Source organism: Petromyzon marinus, chromosome 33 (assembly GCF_048934315.1).
Source record: "Petromyzon marinus isolate PM22_M1 ecotype Great Lakes invasive population chromosome 33, UKy_Petmar_22M1.pri1.0, whole genome shotgun sequence".
Taxonomy (NCBI): Eukaryota; Metazoa; Chordata; class Hyperoartia; order Petromyzontiformes; family Petromyzontidae; genus Petromyzon; species Petromyzon marinus.
The window spans coordinates 5366113-5380361 of record NC_133699.1 but is presented as its reverse complement, the minus strand read 5'-3'; the positions used below and the strand labels follow the sequence as shown (position 1 = coordinate 5380361).

General features: G+C 55.9%; 1 protein-coding gene across 2 annotated transcripts in view; it reads left to right on the top strand.

Moving 5' to 3' along the window:
• LOC116948350 (uncharacterized) overlaps positions 1-14249 on the top strand; it is a 108681-nt gene that overhangs the window by 90427 nt on the left and 4005 nt on the right. For both annotated transcript variants that reach the window (XM_032964951.2, XM_032964952.2), the window contains exons 13-16: positions 2104-2406; positions 7323-7451; positions 8145-10433; positions 13811-13946. In XM_032964951.2, coding sequence (XP_032820842.2) covers positions 2104-2406; positions 7323-7451; positions 8145-10433; positions 13811-13946 — 2857 coding nt within the window. The remainder of the gene's footprint in view (positions 1-2103; positions 2407-7322; positions 7452-8144; positions 10434-13810; positions 13947-14249) is intronic.

Sequence of the window (14249 nt, the reverse complement as noted above, 5' to 3'; positions counted from 1 at the left end):
CGTGGAGGCAAAGCAAAAAAAAAAGTAAAATTCACACAGCACCGTGGCCAGGCCCCATGTGGAATCATTCCCATGGCGATCCGTCCGCTGTCAAAAGTGCATTAAACACCCCCGTGACAGTCGTTGCAGGCTGCCACGAATTCCAAAATAAAAAAAAATTATTCCGCAACTACTTTGGGTTTTTCTAGAATTGGATTGAGACGTTATTCTGGCTCTTGTTGAATTTTTTTTATGTTTAACACGTGTGGGCTTTCACAACTAATGTTCGTGATTGATTTTTGGGGTCAGATCACCGTTAAAGGGGAAATGGTAAAAACCCTCCTCCACCCGACACGGCCAATGAATAAAGTTGTCGCGTGATGAACAAACGTGCCAATTTATTACCGCTTCAGTAGCACCCACCGGCATTGTCGGAGAGCAATCCACGCACGTTTGACAATTGGTTCCAATTTTTTGCCGATAGTTATACAACCAGCATCATCAGGCAGTTGCCAAACATCAATAAACTTTTGCATCTGATGAGAATACCCACACGCGCCTTATTCTCCGGATTCATTATAAGATGTACGGGAAATATTCGGTAAAGTGACGTAGGTAAAAAATAAAACAACACAATGATGAAGGCCACTTGTGTTGTGGCCGAAACGTCGTGATTTTTGTTGTTTCATTTTTTACCTACGTGACTTTACCGAATAGAACCAAAGAGTATGGATCCTTGCAGTCACGAAAGCTTCAAATCTAGAATGGAATGTACGGGAAAGTTAGACACATGCCATCCCCCTGAAAAGCTTGTGCCCAGTGTACCAATACAGTTGTCGACCTGGGCTGACTGATTATCCCACAAATGAAGCGTCAAAACATTATCCTGAGGGGGACGAACAACACAAGTGAATTATGAATGTCTCTGGTCCCGATTTAAATATTAATGAAATATGAAAGGTTATACGAAAATAAACGCACGTCAAAATATTGACATCGGCTCTACTTCCCCCCCCCCCACGTAACGTCCAAGCCAAGTTAAACGGTGACATTTTGACCGCTTGATCCGGGCCGTGAACGCATTCGCGGTCGAGAGCACGGCGGCATTCGTCTGAAACGTGAAACGCATCGACCGAGTGATGTTAATTGTGCGCATAATGAGGTCTTGATTTTGCACGGAATGTTTTCCCGGGGCTCTCCAACCATTCCAGACCCCACCATCCCCCACCGCCCCCCTCCCCCCTACACCCCACAGCCACCGCCACACCTTTTCCCACGACAGCAGTAGGAGGGAGGGTAAATATTTTCTTGAGCTCAGCCCAGGACAGCTCCGGCTGTAATTTAGCCCGGTATGTAACGACTCGCCTACCCCCCCCACCACTCCCCAGCTACATGATGATCCCGATTTGATTCAAGAACCCTCTTCCTCTCGTTTTAACTGTCTCGTTTTGTATTGTTTCTCCTTTCTTGCATCTCATTTGTATTGTTTTGTTCGCTCCTACAGCCTAAATGCCCCCATTGGCGCATCGTTTAATGTTAATATTTTGTAAACGTTCTATTCTCGCATGCATGATCCCACTGCATGTATTGAGTAATAACAAATTAAACTACCAAGGGATAATAATCTACAACCCTTCATCAGTCCACTGCTGGATGGAGGCCTGCCCACAGCTTTCGATAGTGGGGGTTGTTTGACCATACTTCACCACGATGCTCAGTGCAGCTTTGTGAAGGGGGGGCAAGGGGGGCACCCTGGTCCGGTACAGATTTCGATCATCAATGGTGGATAGCCATGGCCGAGAATTCAACTTAGATCCATCGCGCAGTGCGCTAGTCACTACACCACCGTTCCAACCCCATGCATTGATGTGACCCTTATATAATATAACGTGCAATACTTACACAAATTTAAGCCAATCGAACGATTCAAAGTGACCCGTGCGACGGAGGGAACTTCATTTTCATTCGCACGACAAAAGCTGTACCACTCAGATTTTTGTCCGCTCTGAATTGACGATGGGGCTGAATAGGATCTCCTGATTCCTGCGATTTCCGATCGCGGGTCAATCGCTCTGACGGCAGCGGGCGCCGATGTTCCCTCTCGTCCCGTGAATCCGTGCGCAGCCCGAGGCGACCACGCGTAGGCCCAGCGGGAACACGACCTCCGATTCTCCGTCGCCGCCTCTGCCACCGCACGATCTGTTGCGTCCGGCTCACTGGCCGTCCCGGGAATCTCCCCGGTGGGACATCGTCCGCCGGCCGTCCCGCGACTCGGCCGATCCGGGGAGTCCGTGGTCTCCGGGCGGCCACGGGGGACAGGGCGCACCGGCCGGCACCACGCCCCCCTCGCTGCGGCGCGACGCTGGGGGCCGGGGGTCGGCCTCGGCGTCGCTTCGCGATCGCGGGCGGAGCAGCGGAGAGGGCTCGGTGAGTGTGCCGGGCCCTGCGGCCGCGTTGCCACGCGCGTTGCCTAGCGTCGTTGTGGTGCGTAAACTGGTGGGGAAGCGGCGGTGGGGCGGTTGGTGTGCTGCACAACGAACCCGGCGACCCAAGTTCAGTTCAATGCTGGCCAGAGACGATTATCTGAACCGGTCTATAAGGCTTCCCCTGGGTCAACTCAGCCTTGAATGAGTACCTGGTGCGATGTGCAAACGTCACCACAATGGAGATAAAGGTGGCCGGGCGTGGTGCCGGCCTTCATAGGTGCTCGCTAACAGCACTTACCCCAAAAGCACATTCTGGCTATATGAGGGATCGTTGTTTTTGTTTTGTCTGAGGGCTTTGCACTGCTGCCCACCCACATTTGATTGTCAGTCATGGACAAAACCAGGCGTGAGTGGTATATGAAACCTCTTTTGATCCTCATCTAGGTCAAAGAAGTTCAACATACGTACATGCAACTCATCCTTAAACGAGTTACTGGTAATGGTGTGCAGGCATCAGCGGTGGCGGAGGCGAAGGGTGTCGGGTGCAGCACTGGCAACACCGAGCCTCTCATTTGCCATGCGCTCACTAACAACACTTGCCCCAGTAGTCCCTATTAGGGGGGGGGGTGTGGTCCGCGTGGGTTGATTTACATTCACGTGTAACCTTTATGCGCAACCAGGTGAGATCCCGTTGAGAGAACATTGCTTATTGTCCGGGGAGACCCATGAGGTGTGAGGAATACAAAAATGGAGCACACACCGAAACGAGAATCAAATCACGAGCGTGTAGGCGCAGTTCGTATCCGGACTTGATTCGGGATTTTGCGCGTGAGAGGGTGAGTGTGTGAGAGTGAGCGTGAGAGCGGTGGTGTGGCGGTTAGCGCTTTGCGCTGCGTACCTGGAGATCCGGGTTCGAGTCCCGCTCGTGGCCAGCACCAGTGATGATTATTTGAACCAGTACTTGGCCTCCCCGAGTTCGACTCGGTCTGGTGCGATGTGTATAAACATCGCCACTCGGGAAACAAAGGTGACCGGGCGTGGTGCTGGCCACCCACCCCCTCTTGTGCCGTGTTGACCTTCATAGGTGCTCTCTAACAGCACTCACCCCAACAGTCTGTTAAGGCTATACGGGGAATCTTTGTGAGTTTGACTGCGAGCGTTTGACTGCAAGCGTGACATCATCGGCAATTGTTGGGGTATCTCTAAATGAAGCATCCAGAGGTGGTGGTGGTGATGATGATGACGATGATGATTGTCATGTGAAGGATGTGCTTAATGGTGTTGATGATGATCATGGAGTTGATGGATCTAGTGATGACGATGGAAACTATGCCAGTGATATCGATGGAAATCAGGATGCGATGGGTGTGGCGATGGTGATGATGTGGTGTTGATGATGGAAACAATGGCAATGATGGGGCTGATTTGACCCCGGCGAGGGGGATTCTAGATTCGGGAGCCACGACGCTCTACCCCCCCACCGTTCCCTGGCGAGTGAGAGACCAAAGGAGGACGCAGGACTGCGTCGAATAGGGGTTCATAAACACGAACAATTTGAGGAAGGGGAGTGGGGGGAAAAAAATCTATTTAAAGATGGAGTGGTTTATGGCTTTCTCAAGGGCATGAATAAAATGCCGCCGTGTACTGGAAATGGTGCGTCAGCCGCGTGACGTGAAGGAGGGGACGCGGAGAAATACAATCGTGTTCCGGTAAATTGCTTACATATCTGGAAGTCTGTTTGGAAATATGGAATTTGGTCACACAAAATTAATATCATTTGCGGAGGGGGTGGGGGGGGAGGGGAGGGGCACCTGTGCCACCGGCACAGCGCGCCGCGCGTGGAATTTTAACGCTTTCCAACTTGGGTTCTACTGAGTGTTTGACCCATTAGTGCATTGACTCCCGTCTATCTGTCGTTGGTCTGTAACTATTGGCGGGGGGGGGTGGGGGTGGGGGCACAGTAACTCCGGGAATATAAATATGCGTATTCTTTGGCTCTTTCGGTAAAGTCACGTAGATAGGTTCCAAAAAAATACGAAGAAACTATGACGTTTCGATCGCAACACAAGCGGTCGTCATCAGGTGGAGAAAAAAGGAGGGGTTAGCCTCTAAGTCAGAATGGAGTGGGCGGTGCACAATATAAATATAGGTTGCTTTTAGCGACTCGCCAGATCGAAGACGAGCGAGATTGATCAAAGGATTGTGAAAAGTGAGGAACAAAAAACACGGCGCTCAAGGCATGCACCTCTCGGGTCAAGGTGCACGCACGCACGCGACTTCCCTCCCCTTCTCGGTGACGTCATTGCGCGCGACGTCATTTCGCAACATCTAGCGCGCGGCGCGACGTCACCTTGGCCTGAATCGTTATGTTCGCATCGCCAATTATATGTACCTTGGAGGACAAACCCATATGCACGTGCACGAGTTTTCTTCCTTGTTTTATCTCCTTCCTGGACCTGTCCCCGCAAACATTTGACACTTAAGCCTTTCCTGTTTGGAGACGTCTGCAAGTTGCAAGGTGGGGGTTCCGTTCGCCGCTGAATCTCGGAACGCGCAAGGGTTTCGCAGCATTAGTAGCGTCATTGTTTTTAAAGACATTGTACTCCCCGCAGAGAACCATAGCGACACGACCGCACTCTATGATAGCTGGCGCCCAACTGTGCCACACGCCCTCACGCATGGCCTTGTGGGAGCCTCGCTGCGTCTTCCGACGTGAAGACGTAACGATGACGTACGTGTATGCCATGAACGTCATCGGAACGGAATCGGAAGAAAAACTGATGACGTACGCGGACGTACATGTACGTCATCGGAATGGGAAAGGGTTAAACGTGTCAATACTGAATTAATTGGGCAAGAACACCTCAATGGCTTCATATATAAAGGACCACGGAACTTGGGGGTGGTAGAATATGACGGCTCTCGTCTGTGGTTCCTCCTCGCGCCTCTGAGTCGTTCTCTCGCGGCAGCGGCATTCCGAGTTGACGTCATCATTAGCATCTTCAAACCGCGAATGAAATTAAGGATAAAGATTTGTATTTACATGGCACTTTCTTAAATGCCTCAACAACACAAAGCAACTTTGGTCACACCTGATGTCAACCGTTTCAATTACCCCTGCTGCGCCCTGAACCCAGGAGATCCCAGTGGCAGCTGTCCCTGTGCAGAACAATGCGTGTGCTCCGCCAGTCTGCAGTTCACCTGTAGGCTGCAGCTTGCGATCTCGTGTTGCGTGTTTGATGCGAGCTTTGGATTAATTGAAGCTGGCATCGGTCGGTTTCTTATTTCACCCGGTAATTGTGCAGGGAGTTGACAGAGCTTGCCTTCTGTTGTGACAATAACAATAATGATAATTACTTATTTACCTAGACTGCCGCACGAAGGCCCGAAGGCCTTTAGAACGTGCAACCGCCAGGCAAAAAAGGCACCCGAGTCAGGGACCAAACCCAGGTCCTTCTGGCTGCGAGGAGCAAGCGTGTTACCGCTGCGCGAAAAGTGGACGTTAAAAGGTCAGTGGCATCGTTGCCACGCAAGTCAACATTTGCTCAGTGGGAGGTCGCTCATTCTCCTCTTGCCCCCCAAGGTCTCGAACTCCCTGCCCTGCCACCAGTGCCATTGGCTCCTACTTGCCCTCTCCGTTCAAATCCACGCTCATGACTAAATCCACGCTCATGACTAATTTTTTTATCCTCCCGATAATTGACCACCTTTGTCTTGAGAAAATAACATAGGCCCATTGTTTATGTACGCCGTCCATGCAGTGCGGTTGCATTTGGAGGCTATTTAAATCCACACCGCAATGACGTGGGGTATCATTAGCACGGCTCTCAACCCACTGCGTGTGCCAAACTCACAGCTCGGATGAGAAAATTACCCACTAACCAAATTGGAAAAGAAATTAATTACCGGTACCTACACAGCTGCAGTTAAACATGCCTCCTTTGTGCAAGTGAGATAACAAGCTCTCCTTTGGTTAAATAAAAGGGCATTGTAGATGCATCGGCGCACTCCGAGGCTTGTGTGCTAACACCCACTATAAAAAGAGGGGGGAGGGAGGGAGTGATGTGTGGTTACAGACGGTTCCACAAATTAGACAATCTCAGTCAACATTGTAATATCATCCTTATACAACACACGTGGTGCAATTGTGAAGGTAAATATGTCTTTTTTACATTTATTTTTGATTATGGAGTAAATCTGTGGTTTGACACACACCGACAAATATTCCCCCCCTCCCAGCCCCCCAATAAGCCTTGTATGTTGAACTTTTTTCGCACCATACGTAGCCAACCGTGCTTTAACAGACTGCTGAGGCAAGTGCTGTCAGCGAGCACCTACCAAGGTCGCCAAGGCAACAATTACTCATTGAAGGCTGAGTCAACCTAAAGGGAGGTCCAGCACACGATTTAGATATTTGTCACTCATTAGTTAGTCATGAGTGAGAATGGAACCAATTTTAGGCTGTCATTGGTGTTGGCCATGCACGAACTCGTGTTCCCGGGTTCGTAGCGCGGCGCGCTAACCACTGCGTCACCGCTCCCCACACGCGTACGTGGACGCACGCAAACACACCAAAGTGCACGCGTGTCAAAATCCCACCGTGGAGAAGTCGTTTGTCTCGGCACGTCCCCACACAGCGGTATGTTACGAAGCACGTCTCACTTATAAAGAAAGGTGGACAAATTATTATTACGTCTGTCTGTGTTACAGTCCTAATTGGTTAATGTACTATACCCAGCTAAAGGCCACTCTACGATCACACTAATAATAAACCCACTCCTGTTAAGTGTCTGAAATGTTACTGTCTTTAATAAAAACGTTTTTTTTTTGCTAACGGTGCCTGTCCCCTGTGGTTCCCAGGCCAACCCCCGGCAGGAATCGCCGCGGTAAAACATTTTTTGTTTACGTTTGTTTCAGAGCGAGGAAACAGCGGCGGCAGCGGCAGGGGTGACCCCCGCGATGACCCCTCGTGCTGATGAGGTTGCCTCCCGGGCCCCACTGGGCCCCATCGATGTCGGACACAGTCAGGGTTTCACGACAGCGCAGGTATCCCTCCCCCACTGCCCCTTCCCCCCCCCCCCCACCACTGTCCCCCATCTCCGCATCGTCCGGGGACATTCGCGACGTTCGAGCGTCGTCGTGACAAGTAAATGGGTTCACGGTCTCGGATCACGAACGACGCCTGCTGTGAGGGTGGAATGCGAGGGTGAGGGCGGGCGGAGTGAGATGGTTAGAGCGATGATTTATGTTCTGTTTATTAAATGTGTGAATAATGGGTCTTCCGTCAAATAGAATTAAAAGTTAAAGGACCGTGTTGGCAGTCGGGCACAAGTACGAATTAAAACGCCGCTCGCCCCATTCATCATTGACACCGCCTCCCAACGGAAAACGTAAATAGAAGGGGTGGACATTTTGGCACGGGAGTGGCCTGGTGGCGCGGTTAGGGCACTGTGCTCTGAAACCGTCCACCTTAATTTTCGATTCCCATCCACGAGTGACGTCGGTGGCGAGTAATGTCTGAAACCAGTCCTTGGGCCTCTTTTCGCCGACCTGCAGAGCGATGGATAGCCTCTTAGTTGGCGACAAAAGGTTCCCGTTGTGAGTTCTTCAGGATACTGGGCTATTTTAAGAAAGATTTCTAATAGGACATGTGGACTACGAAACAAACTGGTTTAATGTCAAAATGCAATGCCTAATATGCTTTGAAAATGTTGTTGTGGTGTATCTGTTGTTTTTTAGTGTCCGGCTGAGCCCACTGTTCCCTCCCCGGCGAGAGAGATGCCGCTTCTGAAAGATGACACCGAGGGCCTGCGAGAGATTCTGGGTTTGAACCACGGCAATGTGGCAGCCAGCCCGTTGCCCACACTGAGGCCTCTCTTAAGTCCCAGGTGCCGCCAGTCTCTGAGTCTGGCATACAACAACAAAGGCACTGACTCGGATCAGGTCGCCATCACAGAGTCGTCGGGGGAAGATCTCGAGGACGACGACGACGACGATGATGATGATGACGACAACGACGACGGCGACGATGAAGAATTCGGAGGCGGAGTGGAAATGGCTGCTGTTGATTGGCCGGATCGGTATCCTACTGCGGACGTTTCCGCGCGTGAACTGAGCGAGGCGCGTGATGTCTCGACGCTTGGCTCGCCGAGCTCTCGCCGAGAGGGTGATGGTACCAGAGTGGAGGACGGCGGAGGCGACGCTGGCAAACGCGGCCGGGATTCCGCACCGCCCCTTAATACGCTGCCCGGCGAGCGAGCCAGCACCGCCACCACTGCCGCGACAGCGGAAGGGAAGGAGGCGCTCGCGACGCCGACCTCGACCAACCCGAGCAGCGCCAGCAGCCGACGGAGCAGCACCGAGGAGGGGGAGGAGACGGTGGCGGAGCAGCGCCGCTTGCCACTCTCGCCGCGCTCGCCCGCCAAAGTCCTGGCCAACGCCGCCGGACGGCCGAAACGCGGGGCCCGCGCCGATGACGCCGACGATCGAGTCTCTTGGAGCCTCCCCGACGCGACGGAACTCAACGGGTTTCCCTGCCCTCTCCCCGCGCCCATGGATCGCCCGAGTGAACCCTTCGGTTCTCACGCCAACGGCTATGGCATCATCGAGGAGGAAGTCGAAGAGTTTTTGGAGGGCTGCGGCGGCGACGACAGTTTTGCCGAGGAGTTTGACGTGAAACAGGCTTGCGGCGAACCTCGGCCGCTTCCGCCGCACCTCCTGAACCAAAACGGTGGCGGGAACGGGGTGACTTCGACCGAATCGGAATGGTGGCACGATTTCAACGGCGGCGTTGGCAACGGCAACGGCGTCAGCGACGGCGGCACGCTCGCGAGAGCGACTTCCCGCGGGCAGACGCTGCAACTGAGCCGAGCCTCTTCGCTCTCCAAGAAGGACAGGCAGCTGATCGAGAAGATCAAGAACTACTACGACCGGGAGGGCTGCGAGGACGCGCAGGGGGGGGCCGCCCCGGTCAAGCGGCGAGAGAGCCTCGCGCACATCCCCCAGGGGAAGGTCCGGAATTCCATCTTCGTGCGGGCCCAGCAGCTGCAGAAAATCAAACGGGGCGAGGAGAACGGCGCCGAGCCGGCACCGGCACCGGCGGGATTGTTCGGCTTCCCCGCCGACGTTCCGGACGAGGGCTCGGGCGCGGCGCCGGGAGGCGCTCGCGCAGCGGGGAAGACTCCGTCGCCGAGCCGCCCCGGGGCGGAGGCGTTCGACGTGTCGGACGTCCAGGCGGTGTACGACAACTGGGTCTGGCCGCCGGGCGGCGTCTACGACAACCTGCTCTGCCTGGGCTCGTCCAGCGCCCTGCCGCCGCTGCCCACCCTGCAGGAGAAGCCCTCCGAGGGGGAGGAAGAGAATGTCTACGGGGAGGTGGACCTGGACGCTGCCTTTCCTCCCGACGCCGCGCAGCACAACGGCGACGCGGCGAGCCCCCGGCGGCGGCCGGCGGCGATAAATCAAGGCGGCGGCGCGCTCCCTCCGTGCGACGGGCACGGGGCCCAGCCGGCCGACTGCAGCAAGAACCTGCATGACCTGTGCGACGACCTGGAGAGCTACTACCGGGACCACGGCAAGGTCGCCTCGGGCCTGGCCGCCTTCCCCGTGGCGGAGCTGGACCTGGAGAGCCCCCCGCGGAGCCTCAGCGCGGGCGACGTCGGCGCGTCGCTCGCGGAGTTGCCGGCCGCCGCCCGCGAGGCGGACGGCGGGGGCGGCGCGTCGTTCGCCAGGCTGTGGCGCAAGAAGCTGGGCCGGTTGAGCGGCTCAGGGGGCGGCGGATCCGGGAAGGGAGCGGCGGGGGAGGCCGGCGGGGGGGCCTCGCGGGGGCCGCTGGGCCGCTCGCTCTGCTCCAGCGAGGAGGCGATCTCCGCGGAGGGGGAGCGGCGGCGCAGCGGCGGGGCCGGCTCGCCGGCGCGGCGTGCGCGCTCCATGTACGACGTGGACAGTCCGCCGACGACGCCGACGACGCCGACGGCGGCGACGGCGGCGACGGCGGCGAGGTTCCCCGCCGACAAAAGCAAGAGCAGGGTGCGTGGCTCGGCGCGATGCGTACCCCCCTGCCCCCCTCCCCCCGCTCCCCCTCTCCCCCACTTTGCCCCCCCCCCCCCCACAGTGTAACCCGCAGCTCACCCACACTCAGGGGCAGAGTCGACATCTTCGCTGTTCTCCTGCCCCCAGGCCCCCCAGGTGTGTCCTTTGCAAAAGGACACACCTGGGGGGCAGCCCCTGCAATTGCTTTTTCCACGCCACTGCTGGCGGAAGAGCCTCCACTCAGGAAAGTTATCGAGACCCCCCCCCCCCACCGAGAGGATATTTTTACTTCCCTTTCCACGGTAGTCGGACATCTCCGAAGGGGTGCGATTACCCACACTTTACCCCCACCACGTGCAATCTGCAGATTGATTAACCGTGCTGCGGCCATTTATAAGCGCTGGGTGGACAGAGAGGCATGAGGCAATGGGGGGGGGGGGGGGGTGGGGGTGATTTTGTTCTTTGTTTGTTTCAATTTCCGCGCCGGGAGATGGAACCGATCCGGCAACCTCTCACCGGTTCTGTTGCAAGTCCGGAGCGCCAAACCTTTACATTGTCTCGCGCCAAATTTGCCATGATGTACCGAAATAATGAATAAATAAATCACGTGCGCGGTTGTTCGCCTTACGGAGAAAAGGGGCGTTTTAGCGTTGATTGCGTGAAGTTGTGTGGGGAGGGGGGGGTGGTGGTGGTGGTGGGGGGGGGGGGCGATTGTGGGCGTGCCGCTTCCACCACGATGCTTCGCTCATTTTCGTCTCTCTGCAGTCGCCGAAGCTGCCTCTGTCAGAGGCCCCCCCCCGCCAACTCCCGGCCCTCCACCCGGCTCGCAATACAAAAAAAACACACGACTGTTGGCCACACCGCAGCCAACCTAAACGTCCGTCCGTGGAGACAGTTTGACGCCGTAATGAGTCGCAGGTGACCGGCGGCTGCCGTGCGATCGGATTGCAAAGCGGACTGCGGAGAAGGCTCCGTGCTCATGATATCAACAAATTATTAGAATTTACTCCGCTCGTGGGGTGCGGAGAGCCGCGACCGCATTCGCCTCGCGCGGCGCAGCCGACGGCTCGGATGCGAACGGCGAGGAGGAAGCCGTCTCGTTCGACGCACCGCGGGGGTGGACGTACCGAGCAAGCGAAACACAGCGAAACACAGCGAAACACAGCGGGAACTAATTTGGCCCCCGGCTTCCGTGGATTTAAAATTGAATCTCGCTCGACCAACGCCCCCTCCGGGGGGGGGTGGCTGTCCGCGCGTGTCCGTGGCTCGGCCGCCCGTGTCCGACCGCGCTCCCCTGCGTGGCCGTCTATCTCCGCCGCTGTTTGGCGGCACGTGTCACCGCTTGTCGCTTCTCCCCTGGCGCGAGCGCCTTTCTCTAATGCGGAAGCCGCCGTCTTCCCCGGTCCGCGTCCACGCGTGTTCCCTACGTGGACCGCGTGTGCGTGATTCTCTTGGCTCCCCCCGTGTGTTCGACACAAGCGAGCGAGTACGTGCGTGCGTGCGTGCGCGCGCTCGCTTAACAGCACTCGCCCCAACAGTCTGTTAAAGGCTATACGGGGGATCTTTGTCTTTGTGTGCGCGCACGTGTGGTGGACGGTAAGTGAGGTGGTTCGCGCGCCGCTGCGCTACGAACACCGCTGACCCGAGTTTGACTCCCGCTCGCAGCAAACATTGGTGACGAGTATATCTGAATCGGTCCTGGGCCCTCCCGTAGCTTTGCTCAGCCGTAAATGAGCACCTGGTGCAGTGTGAAACATCGGTACTGGGATGACAAAGGCAGCCGGACGTGGTGTTGGACACCAGCCCCCTCGTATGCTCTGCCGGCCTTCATAGGTGCTCGCTAACAGCACTTGCCCCAAAAGTCTGTTAAGGCTATACGGGGGATCTTTGTTGTTTGTGTTCATATATACACACGGGGGTCATAGTGCACCGTGTGCAGTGCACTATGACCCCTGGATGCCGGAATTAAAATCTCGACCATGGTTAACATCGCATTTTAATTGGACAGTATGTGTCTATACGTATATATAATACTGCAGAGGAGTGGCGGTGCAGTGGTTAGAGCACTGCACTATGAACCCAATGATCCGAGGGTGATTGCCGGCCAGGGCTGACATCAGTGGCGAGTGACATCCTAACCGATCCTGGGCTCCCGCTCCCCTCCCCATCACCAACCCACGCTTGGCCAGAGTGGTGTGAGGTATGATCAGACAGCCCCGATGACGGACACAGTGTGGTTGATACCTTAATCATCCAGTAGTGGATTGAGAATGGGCTGTACGTTATTAACATTATTATGTTCACGTGCAATACTGTTCGCGCCCCGGTATGCCTCGCCGTGCGTGCCCACATGTGCTGCGTCCGTGCCCGTGCGTGCCCGGGCGCGCGCGTGTGGTGGAGGTGCCAACAATTTATTCTCCCCCCAATTCCCATCCTCAACCCCAGCGACCCGATGCATTGTCACGTTCCAAGGTCACGGGTTCGATTCAAGAATCGATTGGTTATTTCCCATTGCCGTCAATGGTAGCAGCGACTCGTGGGGCTCCGTGCACGTTGAACTTCTCTCGCACCGCACGGAGCCAATCGTGCGAATCGGAGGTGAGCCCATAGCCCGTTACAAACCACGTGGATCCTGCTTACTGAAACGACTCGATGCGTGCGCCGTGAGCGGGAGTAGCGGTTTTTTGTTTCTTTTCGAAGCATTGTTACACTCCGAATCTGTGTCCATGTCCGCTGTGCCGTCATTTTGCGGTGATGATATTGAAATCCTTCCAGGAAACGTTTGAACGTCAAAATAAGTTTTTCAGCCGCGCTGTTGACCAATTCCAGTTTTTTTTTTTTAAGTCGTGCGAGAAACGAGAGCGCGGGGGGGGGGGGGGGGAGGGGGGTTGGGGAGAAACCGCACCGATGCATACTCCGAGGAGGTAACGTCCACGCAGGTCCACACAGATGGGAGGCACGGACCCATCGTCCGTGCCTCCCATCTCCGGGGTCACACCTCGTAGCCCACCGAAGCCCGAGCCTCCGAGGTGCTGGCCAGATGGGGGGAGGGTGGACGAGTGGGGGGGGGGGGTGGCGGAGGAGGGGGGGGGAGCGGTCGTGGGCGGGGAAGAAAGTTCCGTGAAGTGGGTACAAATGTACCTGGGGGGGGTGCCCATAAATATGACACTGTATTATTATTATTATTTACTTGGGAAGGCACGGGGGGGACGGAGCCCACAGCCAACTTCTCTCGTCGGGTGTGCCCCGTGCGTGCGTCCCCCTGCTTGCCCGCACGCATTAACGCTCGCTCCTACCCCGTGGGTGCGTGCGTGCCCCCCTCCCCCCCCTCCCCCGCCGCCCCCCCCCCACCACCTCCACCGCCCCCCGCACAGGTGTACACGCTGGCGCGCGAGTACAGCATGAGGATCAAGCGGACTCGGCCGGTGACGGGCGCCAGGGAGGGCAGCGCCGAGGTGGCCCCGCTGCCCGCCGTGCTCGAGATGAACGCGCACAACAGCGGCACCATAGGCAAGCTCTCGCCGAGGCGATGACGTCGCCGGGCGTTCGTTCGTCGTCGCAATGTGGCTGTCCGTCATCGTTGTCGTCATCCGTCCGTCCGTCCGTCGTCGCAAAGCAATTGTAATCAAAACGGTAGCAATTGTCGTAATCAACAGCGATGGTAATCATCGTCGTCATCACAGAACAATCGTCACCGTTGTCGTAATAATACAGCTATCGCAGCTACCGTCATTGTAATATTCGTTACGTGTCGATCGTCGTCACCGTTATCATAAGCGGATTACGGCAACTGTCATCATTACAGTAAATGTC